General features: G+C 36.0%; 1 protein-coding gene and 1 pseudogene across 2 annotated transcripts in view; one reads left to right on the top strand and one right to left on the bottom strand.

Moving 5' to 3' along the window:
* The first annotated feature begins 2015 nt into the window (after positions 1–2015).
* STK31 (serine/threonine kinase 31) overlaps positions 2016–20185 on the top strand; it is a 134803-nt gene continuing 116633 nt past the window's right edge. Inside the window, exons 1-4 of one of the 2 annotated variants that reach the window (XM_015133895.3) lie at positions 2016–4769; positions 6630–6676; positions 6766–6818; positions 11980–12078. In XM_015133895.3, the coding sequence (XP_014989381.3) occupies positions 4705–4769; positions 6630–6676; positions 6766–6818; positions 11980–12078 (264 nt within the window). In that variant the 5' untranslated portion in view covers positions 2016–4704. Of the gene's footprint in view, positions 4869–6629; positions 6677–6765; positions 6819–11979; positions 12079–20185 lie in introns of both variants that reach the window. The other variant, XM_077996988.1, reaches the window with a different exon arrangement.
* LOC100430212 (protein-L-isoaspartate O-methyltransferase domain-containing protein 1 pseudogene) lies at positions 15809–16351 on the bottom strand (annotated as a pseudogene).

Genomic DNA, 20185 nt, shown 5'->3' with positions numbered 1-20185 from the left:
TCTGGTCCCACTCTATTTCTACTCTCCCTAAATATACATAATTGAGCTAGATATACTTTGTAGCTGACAGAACCCCTGGACCTACACTGATGGCTCTTGCTTCTTGCCCCAGGGCTTCTTAGATGCTGTAGGACAGAGTTAATGACCTAGATGCTTCCCTTGATCAATGGGTCATGTCGACATAAAGTCAGTAAGGATATGGAATACTTGAACAATAGTATTAACCAACTTCACCTAACTGACATTTATAGAACACACTAACCAATAACAGCAGAAAACACATTCTTTTTTTTTTTTTTTTTTAGTGCAAATGGAACATTTACTAAGATTGACCATATTTTAGGCCATAAAACAAGGCTCAATATTCTTAAGATAATTCGGATCTTAAAGTATATCCCCTGACCACAGTGGAATTAAATTATAAATCTATAACAAAGATATCTGGAAAAATCTCAAATGTTTGAAAATTATATAACACGTGTAAATGATCCATGGGCTAAAGAAAAAAAGTCAAAATGGGAATAAAAGCACTTTTAATTGAAAGGCAGTGAACACACAACATCGTAATATTTGTGGGATGCAGCTAAAGCAGTATGTGAAGGAAAATTTATAGCACCAAAATGCCTTCATCAGTAATGAAGAAAAATCTCAAATCAGCTCTTACCTTAAGGAACTAGAAAAATAAGAGAAAATGAAACTAAAATAGATAGAAAAGGGAAAATAAGACCAGAGTATAAACTGAAATAGAAAACAAAAGCAAGAGAGAAAATCAATAAAACCAATAAAATTTATAAATCTCTAGCCTGACTGAGAGAGCGCACAAATTATCCATGTTAGGAATGAAAGTGGTGACATCATTATAGATTCTACAGCTATTAAAAGGATACTAAGGGAATACCATAAATAACTATGCCAATTATTTTGACAACTCAGATGAGATGGACAAATTCCTTAAAAAAACACTGTGTTGTAAGTCTCCTTTGTGGGATGTTTAAGGATCATTCCAGTGCGGCCATGGAAATTCCAGAGAGGCATATAAAAATAAAGGCGTTATTATACTCATTTGTCCTAGAAAAGAGAGGCATGACATGCCACATGGGGGCTACATATAAGGTTTGAATGCCAAGGGAGCATGCTTGAGCTTAGAGAGAGTGAGGACCCATGGCCAAGTGCCTTTACTGGGGGTCAGAGCAGAGTACACAAGAAAACATGTGAAGGTATTTTATTGATGCTTTTTGAAAGTCATTAGGTCACAGTCAGGAGGTGGCAGGAACTAGCCTATCACCCTGGTACACCTGGTCATTTGGGCAGGGTGGTTATAGCCTATTTGTGGGGATATTGAGGCACCAGGAAAATATAAAGTTAAAAAAAATTACAATGTAGACAAAACTATCAAGCTCATTAGATACTAAATAGGTAACATGATTAGCCCTATATCTATTAAAGAAATTGAATTTGTAGTTAAAAACCTTACCACAAAGAAAATTCTAGATGGCTAGAAAGTACACTAAAGGAAATGATGCCTAGATGGCTAGATGGCCACACAGTGAATGTTACCAAGTCTTAAAGGAACAAAGAATATCAATTCTATAAGACCTTTCCAGAAACTGAAGTTGGGAATTCTTTGCAACTTATTCTATATGGCCAGCATCACTCTGATATCAAAACCAGACAAAGTCATTATGAGAAGAGAAAATTTCAGACCAATATTCCTCTTGAACATAGATGCAAAAATTCTTAACAATTTTAGCAAATCTAATATGAGAATATATAAAAAGGATAATACATCATGACCAAGTGAATTTTATCCCAGAAATGCAAGGTTGGTATAACATTTGAAAATTAATTGATGTAATTCATCATATTAACAAACTAAAAAAGAACCACATGATCATATCAATAAATATGAAAAGAAGTATTTGACAAAATTCAACACACGTTCATGATAAAAATTTTCAGCAAACTCAGGATAGAAAGTAACTTCCTTAATCTATTAAAGGGTATCTATTATAAACCCACAGTAAACATCATACTTAATGGTGAGAGGGAAATGCCTTCCTCTTAAGAATAGGAACATGGCAAGGGTGTCTGCTCTCAGCACTTATTTTCAGCATTACACTGGAGGATCTAGCCACTGCAATAAGGCAAGATAAAAATAAATAAAAGACTTCCAGATTGTAAAGGAGAAAGTAAAAACAGCCTTTATTTGCATAAGACATGATCATCTATGTAGATAATTCTGTTAAATTTATTTTAAAAACTATCACTAGAAATAGGCTAGGCTCAGTGCCTAATACTGGAACTTTGGGAGACTGAGGCAGGAGGATTGCTTAAGCCCGGGAACTCAAGGCTGCAATGACCTGTGATATCACCACAGGTCTCTCACCTGGATGACAGAGCGAGACCATGTCTTACACATACACACACACACCCCCCCCAACAGAAAAACTATCACAGAAATAATGCACAATATACTAAAGTTATATTTCTATATACTAGCAACAAAACAAACAGAAGTTGAAATTAAGAAAAAATACAATTTACAACAGCATGAAAAATGAAATTCTTAGGGTTAAATCAGACAAAAGTCAAACTTTTATAATGAAAAGCACAAAACATCACTCAGAGAGATAAAATAAGACCCAAATAAATATACTGCGTTCATGGATCAGAAGACTCAATATAGGTAAGATGTCCATTCTTCTCAAATTGGTATATACATTCAATGTAATCCCAATCAAAATCACAGCATGCTCTGTGTGTGTGTAGATAATGACAAATCAGTTTTACGATCGCATGAAACTACAATCCTAAAACAACTTTGAAAAAGAATAATATTGGAAGGCTTACAGTACATGTCTTCAAGAGTTACTATAAAACTACAGTATTTAAGACAGTGTGGTATTAGTCTAAAGAAAGCAAATAGATCAGTGTAACAGAACAGAGAATCCAGAAATAGACTTGCACATGTATGGTTAACTGATCTCTGACAATGGTGCAAAGACAAGTCAATAGACAAATGACAGTGTTTTCAACAAATGATGCTGGAAAAATTAGATATCCATATGCAATAAAATAAAATTTGATCGTTTCATATGTTATAAAAATAAACTCAAAAAGGACTACATATCAAAATGTAAAGCTTGAACATGTAAAATTTCTAGAAGAAAATATATAAGAAAACTTTTGTGAACCAGGCTAGTCAGAGATTCCTTATGTACAACACAAAAACATGACCCGTAAGACAAAACTGATAAATTAGACTTTATTGAAATAAAAAACTTTTGTTCTTTGAAATACCCTTTTTAGGAAACAAAAAGACAGCTGTAGACTGGGAGAAAATATTTTCAAACCTGAAGGAGTTGTATCCATAGTATATAAAGAACTGTCAAAACTCAATAATAAATTCAGTTAGGAAACAGGAAAAAACTTGAACAGACACCTCATTTAGGAAGATCTGGATGGAAAAGAAACATAAGAAAAGTTTCTCAACATCTTTAGTTAGTAGAGAAATAAATGCAAATTAAAACCACAAGAAGATATCACTTTAAACATTTATATATAAATGTTTAAACTTAAAAACACAGACCATATCAAATGATGGTGAGGATACAGAGCAACTAGAACTCTGAAACCCCGCTGGTGGGAATATAAAATAGTACAACACTGTAAAACAATGCGGCAGTTTTTAAAGCACATACACAATTCTATGACTTGGCCATTCCACTCCTAGGCACTAACCCATAAGAAAACATGTCCATACAAAGACTTGTACACAATAGCAGCTTTATTTGAAACAATTCAAAACTGGAAGCAGTCCAAATACCTGTTAAAAGGTAAATAAATTGTGTTATCTTCATGCAACGGAATAGTAACAGCAATAAAACCCAACAAACTCTTGATACATAGGACAAAATTTATCAATCAAAATAATTATGCTATTGGAAAGAAGCTAGATTAAATGCACATACTGTATGATTCTAGTGGCGTAAAATTCTAGAAAACGCAAACTAATGTATGGTGACAGAAAGCAGAACGGGAGCTGGGAGGAGTCAGGTATTATAATCAAGCATGAGGAAACTTTGAGGTGATAGAAAAGTTTATCTTAATTGTGGGGGTGATTTCAACAGTGTATACATATGTTCACCCTTAACAAATTATGCACTTTTTTGATATCTGCAGTTTATTGTACTTTACACTTCAAGCTGTTAAAAATTAACCAGATATAATTTTCAATTGTGTAAGGCTTGCCACAAAGCATAATATCTGCAAAGAAGCAGACAGCTAATTTTTTCCTCTTAAGATTGTGGAAAAAGTTGTAACGCTAGAGAGACCTGTGGAATCTAGGGATGAACTGACCAACGCTTGTAAAGCTACTAATCTGAAAAACACATTTTCAGTTACCAAAGTTATTTTCTCTTTTCCATCGTGTAAATAGAATGTTGGGGTTCTTCTAATTTGGGTGTTTCTAAAATTTAAATCCACGTGAACAGATTAGGAAAGGCCACGAAATCCTACGTCACCTCTAACGTCACTGCTTGAAGCCTTGTGAAAGGAACTGGCCATGGACCCCACCCCAGCCTATAAATCACCAGGGCGCAGCCTCAGTGCGTGGGGTCGGCAGCCGCCAGCGTCAGGCCGCTCCCCGCACGCTTCTAACTAGGCGGTAGGCCGTGGCTGCCACGTGACTCCCGCTAGCACCGGATGATGATGGCGCAGCGCTGTGCACGCAGGCGCAGTGTGGGGCCTTTGCGGCCAAAGCTCGCGCGGTAAGCTTCTGCACGTGTGCTACGGCGGGCGGAGGGCCGAGAGCCCAGTATGTGGGGCCAGGGTCACTTTTCTAGAGCTTCTGCAACGGAAAGTGTGAGGTCAGTAGTAGTTTTTGTGGTACGTGCAGTGGTGGCCGCTTCAAGGACTGTTTTCGTCGCTGCTTGCGTTTTAGGTCTCCTGTCCTGGGGACGAGGCCCATTTCAGGGTTTTCTGTCACCTTCGAGCCGCCCGCCACCCCAGAGGAGTGTCAGATGCCCCAGTTTTTGAGTGCGTGCAGGCAGGCGAAACTGGCTTGAAAAAACCTTGGGCCTGAATAAGTTCCATGAAGACGAGGTCACGCAGCCTGCACACTCTCTTCCCCTTCTGGAAAATTCTTTGCCATTTGTTTCAAAATCCCTTGTAAAATAAGTGTCAGAGAGCTACGTGTACCCATCTCTTCCAAATTTTCATCACGAAGTGGAGATTTGGGTGTACCATTTGGTGATCTCTGTTTGCAGAAAGTGTATGGCATCAGTTCCTTCATAATCAGGGCGAGTCATTTTAAAGTAAGATTTAAAAACTATTGTAGAAGTAGCTTCTTGGAGTGTGTGGAGAGATTTCCAAAGTAATTTTAACTTTTACTGAATTTAAGCCTTAATGCCTTCCATGGGAATATATAGTCTCCCTAAAAATTTTTACAGCTTTTCGGTCAGTTGAATTTAAAAACTACTTTTTGACCAGTAGAAAAGAACCCTTGTTTTGGAGACATTTTCATGCCACTTACGAAACATTTTTTTAAAAAATTAAGTTGTAACAAAAGTAATCCATTTTAAAAATTTTATCTTTCTGTGATGAGGAGTTAATGTTTCCCTTTTCATAATGAGAGAGCATTTGAAACTTCAGTGTAGTGGTGTTCCTAGACAACTCTTAAAGCTCTTAAAAAATTGCGGTGGCTTAGGCCTGTAATCCCAGCACTTTGGGAGGCCGAGGTGGGCAAATCACAAGGTCAGGAGTCCGAGACCAGCCTGGCCAACATGGTGAAACCCTGTCTCTACTAAAAATACAAAAATTAGCCGGGCGTGGTGGCATGCGCCGGTGTTCTCAGCTACTTGGGAGGGTGAGGCAGGAGAATTGCTTGAACCCGGGAAGTGGAGGTTGCAGTGAGCCGAGATTGTGCCACTGCTCTCCAGCCTGAGCGACAGAGCAAGACTTCGTTTGGGGTAAAAAAAAAAAAAAAAAATCAAAAATCTGTATTTTAATTTTTCTTCAACATTTGTAAATGGAAAGTGCAATGTTTTATTATGTTACAGATAAAATTAGTAGTGTACATTTATTTTGGAATATTTTTGCATGTGATAAAGTGTAATATGTAATGAAAATTGTTTTTGAAGTAATAGGCAAAATTCTATGTATTTTGCAGTCTTTCATCCTATGGAATCTTCAAAAATAGTAACCACCATGCCTTCTACATAAAATAGACTAACAGTTTAAAGCATTTGTTCTATTATTCTTTGTTTATGTTGTGGAAGTCCTTTTTATGGGAGGATATTTTCTAAAAAAGAATATGTACATTGTTTCAAAGTGTTGATTTATGTAAGTGATCAAAATGTATATGAGTTGTTCAGTATAAATTTGTAAAAGTTTGGCTAAAGAGATAATTTTAAGGATAGAGATTAAATATGATAAAATTGTATATACTACAAAATACTCAAAAGAGTTATTGAAGGAAATATTGAGTTCACTTTTAATATAGAGTTTGAATTTTGATGCTGCATTTAGGATAAAACATTTGTAAGAATTGAACATGACGTAGTTTAGTCTTCATTCATTTTTAATGGATGGATTATTATAATCTAATTTAAGGTATTGAATTGTTCTAGTTTTTCAGGAATTGTCCAAATGGATGAAGATACACATTACGATAAAGGTACTGACACTAAAAATTATTTTGGGGTGTTAACAGCTAGATGGTACTGATTAATTTCTAATTTTCTTTGTATTGTGATTTGATTTTAGTGGAAGATGTGGTTGGAAGTCACATAGAAGATGCAGTAACATTTTGGGCCCAGGTAAATAACAAACTGGTTGATATCCCCCCTCATCTCCCCCAATCCAGTTCCTCCTCAACAAAAACAAAATAAAATCCAGGAATAAATATATTTATTATTCTCATTGCCTAATATTTATTGAATTATTTATCACCAGGCATTATTAGAAGACAGATGTCGACAGCTGTGACGTTACTTGACACATGAATATTATGCACATAATACACCAAGTTTAAAAAAAGAAAATTGGCAAGATTGTGATTTTAGAATTCCACTCAATTGTAGGCTGCTTTTGCTGGAGTCTGAGAGCCTGTTGTATTTGTGAAGTTATAGCCCCATCTAGGGGTCTTTTATAAGATTGTTTCTTGAAGGAGGAAAAGTTTTTAAAATCTTGGTCTTTTCTTCTAATGGCTTAAATTTGAGATATAGTATTTTTCCTCCTTATAAAATTGGAAGCATGAATGAAACATTTCTGATTTTCTGTTGGGAGGCTGTTGGTTAGGTAAGGTTACTCAGTTTTAAATACAAAGCAAGCACAAAGGGCTGTGTTCCACAATTTAAGAAGGTGAATTCCTGTAATGCACAGAATGATCCGCTAATTTTTGGTTTTGTAAACTATACATGGTATGGAAGGGAAAGAAATTACATTTCTCTGTACTCCCTACAGCATGGGAACTCCTTTTGGTGGGGGGTGAGGTGAACTCGTAATGTGGGAAATAGGAGAATATATGAGAAGAAAGTTCTAGAAGAATATGATTAACCCAGAGTTCTTAAATATACAGTCATGCATCACTTAATGACTGGGATACATACAGAGAAACGCATCATTAGGCAACTTTTTTGCTGTATGAACATCGTAGAATGTACTTAGAGAAACCTTGATGATATAGCCTACTACATACCTAGGCCGTGTGGTGTACCTGTACCCCATGTTACTGTACTGAATGCTGCAGACAGTTGTAATACAATGGTAAGTCTTTATGTATCTAAATATAAAGATACAGTAACAATATTTTATAAAAGATTGAAAAATGGTACACCTGTATAGGGCACTTACCGTGAACTGAGCTTGCAGGATTAGAAATTGCTTTGGGTGAGTCATTGAGTGAGTAGTGAGGAATGTGAGGTCCTGGGACATTACCGTATACTACTGTATACTTTATAAATACCATACACTTAGGCTACACTAAATTTATAAAAATATTTTTCTTCAATAAACCTTAGCTTACTGTAACTTTTAATAAACTTTTGACTCATTTGTGATAACATAGCTTAAACATTGTAGAGCTGTGCAAAAATATTCTTTATGTCCTTATTCTAAAGCTTTTTTTCTCTTTTTAAGAAACTTTTAATTTTTTTACTTTAAAATCTTTTTGGCTAAAAACGAAGACACAAGATCATCAATATCACTGTCTTTCACCTCCACTTCTTGTCCTTCTAGAAGGTCTTCAGAGTCAGTAACGTGCATGGAGCTGTCATCTTCTGTGATAATAATGCCCTTTTGGAATATCTTCAGAAGGACTTGAGGTGGCTGTACAAGTAACTTTTTTAAATGGGTAGGAGGAGTACACTAAAAATAGTAAAAAAAAATATACACACACACCAATGACATAGTTGTTTATTTTCATTACCAAGTATTATGTACTGTACATAATTGTATGTGCTGTGCTTTTGTAAGACTGGGGCACAGTAGGTTTACACCAGCATCACCACAAATATGTGAGTAATGTGTTGTTCTATGATGTTACGATGGCTAGGACTACACTAGGCAATAGGAATTTTTCAGCTTCATTATAATCTTATGGGACTACTGCAGTGTATGTGGTTCATTCTTGACTACAATGTCACTATGTGGGGCATGGCTGCATGTAATAAAACATTGCGGAAGGGTGATGTTATAGAAAACTTGGGGCAAATTCGTGTGTCTGCTTATGCACATGTATTTGGCAAATTTGTTTCTGCTTATGCATATTGTCTAAAGGTTGCTCACACGTTGCTGGTTCCATGCCCATTGTCTCTGTATTAGTGACAGCTGCATCACTCTCAACAGTGTCCCAGGTTGGATGATAAATTATATTTAAGCTTATTTTATAGAAACATCATTTATCAGTGTAAAAAGATTTTCTAGACTAGTGCTGTCTAGTAGAAATATATGAGCCACGAAAGTAATTTTAAAACATTTTTGGCAGCCACATTGAAGAAACTAAAAATAGCAGGTGATATTTTAATAAATACATTTTATTTAACTCAATATATCCAAAATATTGTTTCAAAATATAATTAGCATGGAAATGTAAACAGGATAGTTTATATTTCCTTTTTAATATTGTCTTTGAAATCCAGTGTGTGTATTAGACTTAGAGCATATCTACTTAGACTAGCCACATTTTAAGTGGGTATTGGCTGTTGTATTCAGTAGTGCAGCTCTAGACTTTGATTTCAGTTTACTTTATTTGTGAAGATGTTGATTGAATTTGGAGCAAATTCAAGAGTCAGCAAATTTTTTTTCTGTAAAGTATCAGATGATGAGTAGTTTACCATTTTTAGCCCATACAGTTTCTTTTGCAGCTATTCAACTCTGCCAACATAGTGCATAGCAGCCATAGACAAAATGTGAATGAGTGTGTGTAGCTGTGATGCAGTGAACTTTATTTACTAAAACAGGTGGCTGTAATTTGCCAACCTCTGAGTTAAACCATGAAGTTGAGGCGCTTGCAGAAGAACATTTAAAACAGGAAACATGCACATGAAAAGATTAAACATTAAAACTACTGACGGTGTGTAAATGAATGCAGTGGTTATTTCAGGAAGCAAATTGGCAAATTTGGTTGGGGTTAGGGTGGGATGTAGACATAGAGAAGACTAGAGATTTGGAAATATGGGTAGGCAGATTAGGATGAAAATCTGCTCACATATGTTCTCCATTTTTTGCCCTGTGGGCTTCTGCCTTATAAACCACTTATAAGCAAACACTTCAGATTGGATGGGTGGCAGCTGAAGGAATCTGAAGTATTTGACTCCACCTGTTTCTTTGAAAGAAAGAGCTTCTGGTCAGGCATGGTGGCTCAGGCCTATAATCTCAACACTCTGGGAGACCTATGTGAGAGGATCGCCGGAGCCCAGGAGTTTGAGACCAACCTTGGCAACATAGTGAGACCTTGTCGCTCCAAAAAAAAAAAAAAGAAAAAAAATTAGCCAGGCATGGTGCATGCCTGTGTTCTCAGCTGTGTGGGAGGCTGAGGGTGGTAGGATTGCTTGGGCCCAGGAGATTGAGACTGCAGTGAGCTGAGATTGTGCCAAACAAACAAAAAAAGAACGCCTGTTTGTTTTAGTCTGCATAGTGAAAAAAAATGTATGGAATATTTTGATTCTAGGGGTTTGTTCACAAAGGTTGCCTCTGTTGTTTCTCAGGGTCGGTTTAAATTCAGTTCCTCTTCTATGCTGAGACTTTGATATTCATCATGATGTTCTTTGAACTGCTCTTTCAGAGTTTTTTTTTTCAGTCATCACGGATAGTCATGTTCTTTCTAGCATTATTGAATATTTCGTTGGTGTATTTCTTTAGAACACATATATATATTTAACATTTTATTTTGAAGAAACTTTGACTTACAGGAATGTTGCAAAATTAGTACAGAGGCTACACCCAGCTTCCCTTAATGCTAATGTGTTATATAACCACAGTACAATGATCAAAAGCAGGAAATTAACATTAGTACAATGCTGTTAACTAAACTATAGCCCTTATTTAAATTTTAGCAGTTTTTTGTATTTTTGTGTTCCAGGATCCAATGTGGAATCCCGAATTGTATTTAGTTGTATATCCTTGGTTTCCTTTAACCTCTGAATGTTCTTCAATTTTTCCTTGTATTTCAAGACTTTTGACACTTTTGATGAATATTAGTTATTTTGTAGAGTATCCTTTAATTTGAGTTTGTTTGATGATTTCTTATAAATAGATTAGCAAGAGTTCCACAGAAGTGATATTGTAGTCCTCTCAGTACATCATTATTGGGGTTTCGTGATGTGATATACCTTCTTATTGATGATAACCTTGATTCACTTGGGTAGGGTGGCAATTTCCAGGTTTTTTCACTGTAAAGTTACTCTTTTTTCTTTTGTAATTAATAAATGTTTTAGGAGACTTATTGAGGCTGTCTAATCCAGTTTCTCTTCAACTTTTCACCCACGAATTTTACTGTTTATTGCTGTAGTGCTTGCCTAATGATGATTTTCTATTCCCCTCATTCCTTCCACATCTAGTAATTGGAATTCTTCTATAAGGAAGAGCTGTCTTTTCTCTGCCATTTATTTATTCAATTATTTATAATAATATAAACTCATGGATATTTATTCCATGGGTTGTAATCCTATGCTATCATTATTTATTTTGTTGTTTAAATTATTCAGCCTTGGCCATTGGGACAAAGTTCACCAAAGATCACAAATTGGTACTTGTCCTTAAAGATGTCCTATTCTTTTTTTGAGCACTTTTTTTTTTTTTTTTTTTTTTTTTTGAGACAGGGTCTCTGTCACCAAGGCTGGAGTACAGTGGTGTGATAATGGCTCACTGTAGTCTCGAACTTCTGGGCTCAAGCAATCCTCCCACCTCATCTTCCTGTGTGGTTGGGACTATAGGCGCACACTACCATGCCTGGTTAATTTTTTGTATTTTTTTTTTTGTAGAAACAGGGTTTCACCATGTTGCCAAGCTGGTCTCAAACTCCCCGGCTCAAAAATGGTCCTCCCACCTCGGCCCTCCAAAGTGCTGGGATTACAGGTGTGAGCCATCACAACCAGTTTTTAAAAAATTATTTATTTATTTATTTTTTATTTTTAGCGTTGTTTTACTTTCTGACACCATCAAATATTCCAGGATCATCTTTTATTTCCCAGTTTGAGCTCTGCAATCAAATAGATCTTTAAGGAATCTTTTCCATATGATTTAATTATATTTGGTATCTTGTTTGAATTCTACCTAATTTGAACTCATTGGGAAGTAAACTTTTTATATGGCCTAGTCTCATTTCTTATAAATAACTCATTTAAATTATGAAAAAATACAGACATAAGAACTTGATTTAATTTCTAATGGCCTAAAATCTTTTATCATGCTTAGAACCCTCAAGTGTGTAACACTATAATATAGTATTTTACTGTATCTTATATCTGATCTTTCTAGAGTATCAATAGAAATAAGGATATCATGAAGATTGGTTGCTCACTGTCTGAAGTTTGTCCCCAGGCCAGTTCAGTTTTGGGAAATCTTGACCCAAAGAAGGTGAGCCATATTCTTGAATATAATTATTTCATTCCTCCTGTCAGCTTTCCTATGTGTTAGATATTTAGTTTTTGGAATTTTTGGTATATTTGAAATGAAGAGGCTGGTTTTTAGAATTTGTATAAACTACTGTTATGGTAAATTTATTAATTCAAAAATACTTATGAACTGAATATTACTCAGTCTTGAAAGGAAATTGATGTAAGCTACAACATGGATGCATCTTCAGGACATTAGCTAAATAAAATACGCCAGTCACAAAAGGACAAATACTGTTATGGTTCTACTCACATGAAGACTTTGAGTAGTCAAAATCGTAGAGACAGAAAAAATGAATGATGGTTACCAGGGACTGGGGGAAGATTGGGGATGGGGAGTTGTTGATTAATGGGTGTAGAGTTTCAGTTTTACAAGATGAAAAGAGCTATGGAGATGGATGATGAATGGTGGCGAAGGTTGCAAAACAGTATGAATGTACGTAATGCCACTAAACAGTAGACTTAACCATGGTCAAAATAGTCAATTTTATGTTATGTATAGTTTCCTACAGTTAAAAATAGGAAAAAATAGAATAAAAGCCACACTCTTCTAGCCAAAAAACAAAAGTGAAGAAAACGTATGTACCATCTGCCATGTACCTGGCACTGTATTGAGCATTAAGTGTGCAGTGGTGAACAAAATAGATTCCTTGCCTTTGACTTTGATTCACAAAAAATTTGTAAGATGCATCTTCATGCAGAACAATTTGGCTATCTTTTTTCTTTTTTTACTGAGGTATAACTTGTGTACAGTAAGGTATATATATCTCTTAAGATCTTAAGTATATAGCTTGGTGAATTTTTACATATGTATGTATCCATGTAACAACCATCCAGATCAACATATGATTCCATCATTTCAGAAAATTCCTTCAGGCCCCTTCTCAGTCAATTCTTAGTCAGTAGTTTCTCCATCAGAGATATAACCATCATTCTTACTGTATCACCATAGATTCAGCTGTCTGTTCTTAAATCATGCAGTATGTACTTTATTTTATGTATCTGGCTTCTTTTGTTTAACATAATTTCTGAGATTCATTTATATTGTTGTGTGTATTAGTGTATTGGTAGTCTGTTCTTTTTAAAGCTATTTAGCATTCATTGTATACATATAACACACTTTATTGATCTGTTCTCCTTTGATGGGCATTTGGATTTTTTTTGCAGTTTTTAACTACTCTGAATGAAACTGCTATGAAATCCTTATGTAAATCTTCTGCTGGATGTATTGACTCATTTCTTTTGCACATATATCTAGAGTAGAGTTGCTAAATCATAGGGTAGGCATGTTTCTGCCAAAGTAGATACTGCCAAACAGCTTTACAAAAGTGTTGAACCAATTTACATCCTTATCAGCAATTTATGAGAGTTGTAGTTCCTCCATGTCCTCACCAGCCCCCTGCATTGCTAGTATACTGAAGTTGTGTTTTAATATTTTTGTTAGCCCTTTGCAAGGGCTCTTGTGAAGTACCTATTCACATCTTTTCCCCATTTTTAAATTAGGTTATTTGTCTTGATTGATTTGTAGGCATTCTGTATGTTTTTTTCACTTTAATTTTTATTTCTTATTTCTACCTCTTAAAGTCAATGATAAAGTCACAACTGTAAAATGAATGCATTTAAAAAATAAAAGATATATTTCAATGACAAAAGGTATGCAATGATCATGAAAATCTACTGTACACTTTGCCAAGGCCAAAGAAGGAAAGACAATATGAAAAAGCCAATCTTCAAATATATCCTCAACAAAAACTCCCTCCTAAATAGTAAAATCATCATTTAAGAATATGTGTCTTTACACATCTAAACAGCAGCTCCAACCAAAAAAAAGCGGGGGGAATAGGTCAGATGATAACTCTCCCCAAGGTTTCCAGATACAAACGTGGTCACCAGGAATTCAAGATTAAACTTCTAAAGCAACATTTAACTCAAAATAAAATGAACATTTCTGACAGATGACAACAGTAGTATAAAACTGATTTTTTCCTTTCCTAGATAGAAATGAGATGGGGCATTTCGGTAATCATCTAAGAATAACTGTAGAAATACTCCCAATTCTGCCACCCCACCCACTGGTATAAAACAAATACCTTCCATGAAAGTGTCTTTCACATTACTAAAATATCCTCACTTACTTGGGACAGTTTCATGCTTAGATGAGTACAAACACTTGTTTTTAGATGTGTGGAATGATTGGAGCTGAGATTTTTGAAACAATATCTTAATCTTAGCAGAGATATAATAATCCTTTCACTATACATTGATTGGGCTTCCTTAACCAAATCTGAACAACTACTGTAGTAACAATGCTCGTGGTAGTCCCTGATACTCTCAAATTTTTTCTCTTTAAGAAAAGTATAATCCATGTAACACTAGTAAATATGTTACATTGTATACCTTCTTAACAAAGAATGACTGTTTTCAGGCCTTACTAGGAAAACAAACAATGGCAGTTACTGACTGTTTTTATCACTGATGAGCTACAGTAAAGCTCAAATGATGGATGGTTTACGTGTGTAATATTAAGTACAAAATGAAAACCATTATAATTTTACCAAAAGAAACACAAAAAATATGAGAAGTGAAATGAACATGGTGTGGATCCCAAAGATTACAATATGATTCGGAACAGGATTTTCAAAACAAACAATTTCTGTGAATATTTCATATACGGGAAAGATCCAAAGCAAATCTAAGCAAGCTTAGCCCTACCTTGTCAAAGATAAATACTCAGATAAGTTAGAAGTTCCGTTTGCTAAAGTGCATCTGCTGATCAGATCTACCCTGCTACTTAGAGCCAGCCAGGAAGGTGGCTATCACTCATGCTCATTCCGTCTTTCTGTGTCTTATCAAGAGTCACACATAACAATTTTTTTTTCAAACCAAATGCTTTATACAGTGAACTACAGAAAAAACAATCCTAAATATACTTTTAAAATGCTAGGAAGTTAAGATAACCTCATTTTAAAAAAATACTGAAAATGTAAAGGGTCCATACCAAATAAGAGTTGTATTAAGTATATACTTTCTATTTTAATAATTCACTTGCTGTGTTCTTAAAATGAGAGAAGCAGATATTTCACCCATGTCTTTTGGCAAGAGATTCAAAAGCAGAAGTATCAGGGCTATAAAATTTCATAAAATTTGTGGGATTTTTAAAGCTAAATTATTCAATATCTTGTATTGTTATTGCACCCATATATTGCCCTGGAATATATGTACAGCAACCCAGCAACAGTGACTGCAACAAAAGTAAGGTAAATAGGTCTACAAAGCATTAGATTTCGTTATTAAAGTTTTCATAGAGGAAATGCAAACAACTGCAATTCAGATCACATTATATAAACTTGACAGTTATTTAAACCTTATATAAAATTAAATCTAACCCTTACCACTACAAATCTGTAAGGAATCAGAAAAAGATTTATAGTACACAAATCTTGACTACTGTTGCATTCCACTTGGAAATCACTCTGAGCTAAAAAAGCATTCTTCCAAGATTTAAAGAAAAATATATTTTATAAAAGGGATTCTTTTATTTTTGTTACTGACAGAAACAAGTTTTGCTTTTTCCCACTATAATTCGCTCTGATGAAAGAAGTAATTCTCTCTCTTAATTCCTAACAAAAACAAACGCTACGTTTTCAAGACTAAAGGAATTACTGGTAGGCATTCTTTCTCCTTGATCTAAATTATTTGTCTCTAAAATATGTCAAGTAAGCTTCTAAAGATTCAGGGAGGGGCAGAGTTGTGATATTTTTTCTCTCAGTAAATTTTGAGGTGGCTCTTCTGGCTTCATTGCTTCACTGTGATCTTTTTCTTCCTCTTCTTTGTTACCTTCTTCCATTTTTTTCATCCTCCTCTCTGTCTAGAGACTGAGGAATAAGCTGATTACCCACAAATATGTACATATTAATTCTCTGTTTAACTCTCTTTTTTTTTTCTTTTTCGGTAGAGCCCTTTGAGGAATCCCCTTGGCCTGCATCTCATCATTTATGCAATTTCTAAATGTGCGTCGAATGTAAATACAAGCCAAATCCTGTAGATTCCTGACAGCACAGGGAGGGAGTCCCACAGAATCTGGTTTGCCATTATCATTCTTACTTGGTTGCACAAGTGGAGCAAATGACAAAACAAGGATATTTTTCCTTTCCCAAGTGTTTTGCCCGGTTCTGTGTTAACGGATCCTCTATAGGCGTGACTAATATGCCTCCAACTTATAGTAGTATTTTCATGGTCTTTCTGGACTCCAGCTCCACAGTAAATTCCGTCATACCGATGACTGTCAGATGCTATCTGGAGGCAATTACTGACGACAAATGCAGGTTCACAGAACTCAAATCTCAGCAGTGGTTTTCTTTATACGTGAGTGTTGGAATATCTTCATCTTCAGATGGACAGATGATTTCACTTACAGTGGGGGCTTGCCAACTTGCACATATAATTCTTTTGATGAGCTGCTAGGAGATCAGAGTGACCTAGCCTTGCCCTGTAACTTCCCTCTTAGTTGGATAGTTTAGGTCTAGGAGCTGATTATCAAAGCTATCACTATTTTTGATGAAGCTCTGCAGTTTTTCCTTGGCATATTCCACCACATCTGGATGAGGCCCAATCCCGTGGTTTATTCCAAAAGGATCTGTGGTGCAGTGGTTGGTCCGGCCCACTGCAGCGCTGAGCAGACCAGGTGCTGGTAGTTGGTGGGGTCTGTGGCAGCCGGATGCTGCTACCACCACAACAGCACAGCCACTGCCGGTGCCGAGGGGAGCGAATTGGTGGGGCAGGGACCTCTCTATGTGTTTTTTATATATGTTTTTTTGAGATGAAGTCTCTTGTCGCCCAGGCTGGAGTGCAGTGGTGCGATCATGGCTCACTACAGTCTCAACCTATTGGGTTCAAGTGATCTTTCCACCTCAGCCTTCCAAGTACCTGGGACTAAAGGTGTGTGCCACCATGCCCAGCTAATTTTTAAATTTTTTGTAGAGATGGTTACTATGTTGATCAGGCTGGTCTTGAACTCCTTGGCTCAATCAGTTCTCCCACCTTAGCCTCCAAAGTGCTGAGATTCATGGTGTGAATCACTGTGCCCAGCCTGTACGTATTCTTGACACCAGTCCTTTGTCTTTTATATGTATTGCTAGTATCTTTTAGTCTGTGACTTACCTACTCATTTTCTTGATATTATTTGAAATTTAATTTATTAATTTTTTCTTTTTGGTATGTGCATTCTGCTTCCCATTTAAGACCACTGTACTTACCCCAAGATCATAGATATATTTTTGTGTGTGTGTGTGTTTCTCTGGAAGTGTTTACCTTTTTTAGGGCTGGGGTGACCTGCAGTAAATTTTTCGATTATGATATGAGGTGGAGATAAACTTCAGTATTTTTCCATGTGGATATCCAGTTATACCATCACTGTTTATTGACAAGACCATCTTTTCTTTGCTGAATTGTATTGGCATGTTTGTTTTAAATCAAGTGACTATGAGTATTAACCATCTTTTTCAATGTAATAGGTACCTGTAAAATTGAGTGCATCAGATTCTCTGCCAATAATTTACCCTGGGACATTTCTATAAGTAGACAAAGATGTTTGTACAAAGATATTCATTGGCAGCTAGTAGGCAAAACTGGAGATTAAATGTCCTTTATATAATACAATAGTAGTAGTAATTATAATAGTATTTATTTCCTTTGTGAGGTAGTGTCAGATATTCTAAGTGTTTTGTGTGTACTAACTCATTTAATGCTCACAGCATCCTTATGAGGCAGGTGTTATTTTTTACACCTTTTTTTGAAATTGAGGCATAGCCAGGATAACTTTATGAAAGTCACTAGCTAAATTAATGATAGATCAAGTATAGAAGCCCACAGAACCTATCTCCTTAACTGTTGCCCTGCTTAGAAAAATGAAACAAATTGTGGGTAGAGCCTTATTTTTTTCTTTTTTTTTAAATTGGCAAACATTCCTCAATTTTTTTTTCTCCTCCCCTTTCCTTTTTTATTTCTTTTTTAAAAAATTATACTTTAAGTTCTAGGGTACATGTGCACAACATGCAGGTTTGTTACATATGTGTACATGTGCCATGTTGGTGTGCTGCACCTGTTAACTTGTCATTTACATCAGGTTTATCTCCTAATGCTATCCCTCCTCCCTCCCTATCCCACCAGGCCCTGGTGTGTGATGTTCCCCTTCATGTGTCCAACTCTTCTCATTGTTCATTTCCCATCTATGAATGAGAACATAGAGTGTTTGGTTTTCTGTCCTTGTGGTAGTTTGCTCAGAATGATGGTTTCTGGCTTCATCCATGTCCCTACAAAGGACATGAACTCATCCTTTCTTACGGCTGCATCGTATTCTGTGGTGTATATCTGCCACATTTTCTTAATCCACTCTATCATTGATGGGCATTTGGGTTGGTTCCAAGACTTTGCTATTGTGAATAGTGCCGCAATAAAGATACAAGTGCATGTGTCTTTATAGCATCATGATTTATAATCCTTTGAGTGTATGTCCAGTGATGGGATGGCTGGGTCAAATGGTATTTCTAGTTCTAGATCCTTGAGGAATTGCCACACTGTCTTCCACAATGGTTGAACTAGTTTCCCACCAACAGTGTAAAAGCATTCCTATTTCTCCACATCCTCTCCAGCACCTGTTGTTTCCTGACATTTTAATGATTGCCATTCTAAATGGTGTGAGATGATATCTCATTGTGGTTTTAATTTGCATTTCTCTGATGGCCAGTGATGATGAGCATTTTTTAATGTGCCTGTTGGCTACATAAATGTCTTCTTTAGAGAAGTGTCTGTTCATATCCTTTGCCCACTTTTTGATGGGGTTGTTTGATTTTTTTCTTGTAAATTTGTTTAAGTTCTTTATAGATTCTGGATATTAGCCTTTTGTCAGATGGGTAAATTTTAAAAATTTTCTCCCATTCTGTAGGTTGCCTGTTCACTCTGGTGGTAGTTTCTTTTGCTGTGCAGAAGCTCTTTAGTTTAATTAGATCCCATTTGTCAATTTTGGCTTTTGTTGCCATTGCTTTTGGTGTTTTAGTCATGAAGTCCTTGGCCATGCCTATGTCCTGAATGGTATTGCCTAGGTTTTCTTCTAGGGTTTTTATGGTTTTAGGTCTAACGTTTTAAGTCTCTAATCCATCTTGAATTAATTTTTGTATAAGATGTAAAGAAGGGATCCAGTTTCAGCTTTCTACTTATGGCTATCCAATTTTCCCAGCACCATTTATTAAATAGGGAATCGTTTTCCCATTTCTTGTTTTTGTCAGGTTTGTCAAAGATTCGATGGTTGTAGATGTGTGGTATTATTTCTGAGGGCTCTGTTCTGTTCCATTGGTCTGTATCTCTGTTTTGGTACCAGTAGCATGCTGTTTTGGTTACTGTAGCCTTGTAGTATAGTTTGAAGTTGGGTAGCGTGATGCCTCCAGCTTTGCTCTTTTGGCTTAGGATTGTCTTGGCAGTGTGGACTCTTTTAGTTCCATATGAACTTTAAAGTAGTTTTTTCCAATTCTGTGAAGAAAGTTATTGGTAGCTTGATGGGGATGGCATTGAATCTATAAATTACCTTGGGCAGTATGGCCATTTTCACGATATTGATTCTTCCTATCCATGAGCATGGAATGTTCTTCCGTTTGTTTGTGTCCTCTTACTTTGTTGAGCAGTGGTTTGTAGTTCTCCTTGAAGAGGTCCTTCAAATCACTTGTAAGTTGGATTCCTAGGTATTTTATATTCTTTGAAGCAATTGTGAATGGTAGTTCGCTCATGATTTGGCTCTCTGTTTGTCTGTTATTGGTGTATGAGAATGCTTGTGATTTTTGCACATTGATTTTGTATCCTGAGACTCTGCTGAAGTTGCTTATCAGCTGAAGGAGATTTTGGGTTGAGACAATGGGGTTTTCTAAATATACAATCATGTCATCTGCAAACAAGGGACAATTTGACTTCCTCATTTCCTAATTGAATACCCTTTATTTCTTTCTCTTGCCTGATTCCCCTGGCCAGAACTTCCAACACTATGTTGGATAGGAGTGGTGAGAGAGGGCATCCCTGTCTTG

The sequence above is a fragment of the Macaca mulatta genome, chromosome 3, assembly GCF_049350105.2.
Source record: "Macaca mulatta isolate MMU2019108-1 chromosome 3, T2T-MMU8v2.0, whole genome shotgun sequence".
In the NCBI taxonomy this organism is placed as follows: domain Eukaryota; kingdom Metazoa; phylum Chordata; class Mammalia; order Primates; family Cercopithecidae; genus Macaca; species Macaca mulatta.
The sequence above is the reverse complement of the archived record's forward strand: the minus strand, read 5'-3'. Positions and strand labels throughout refer to the sequence as shown.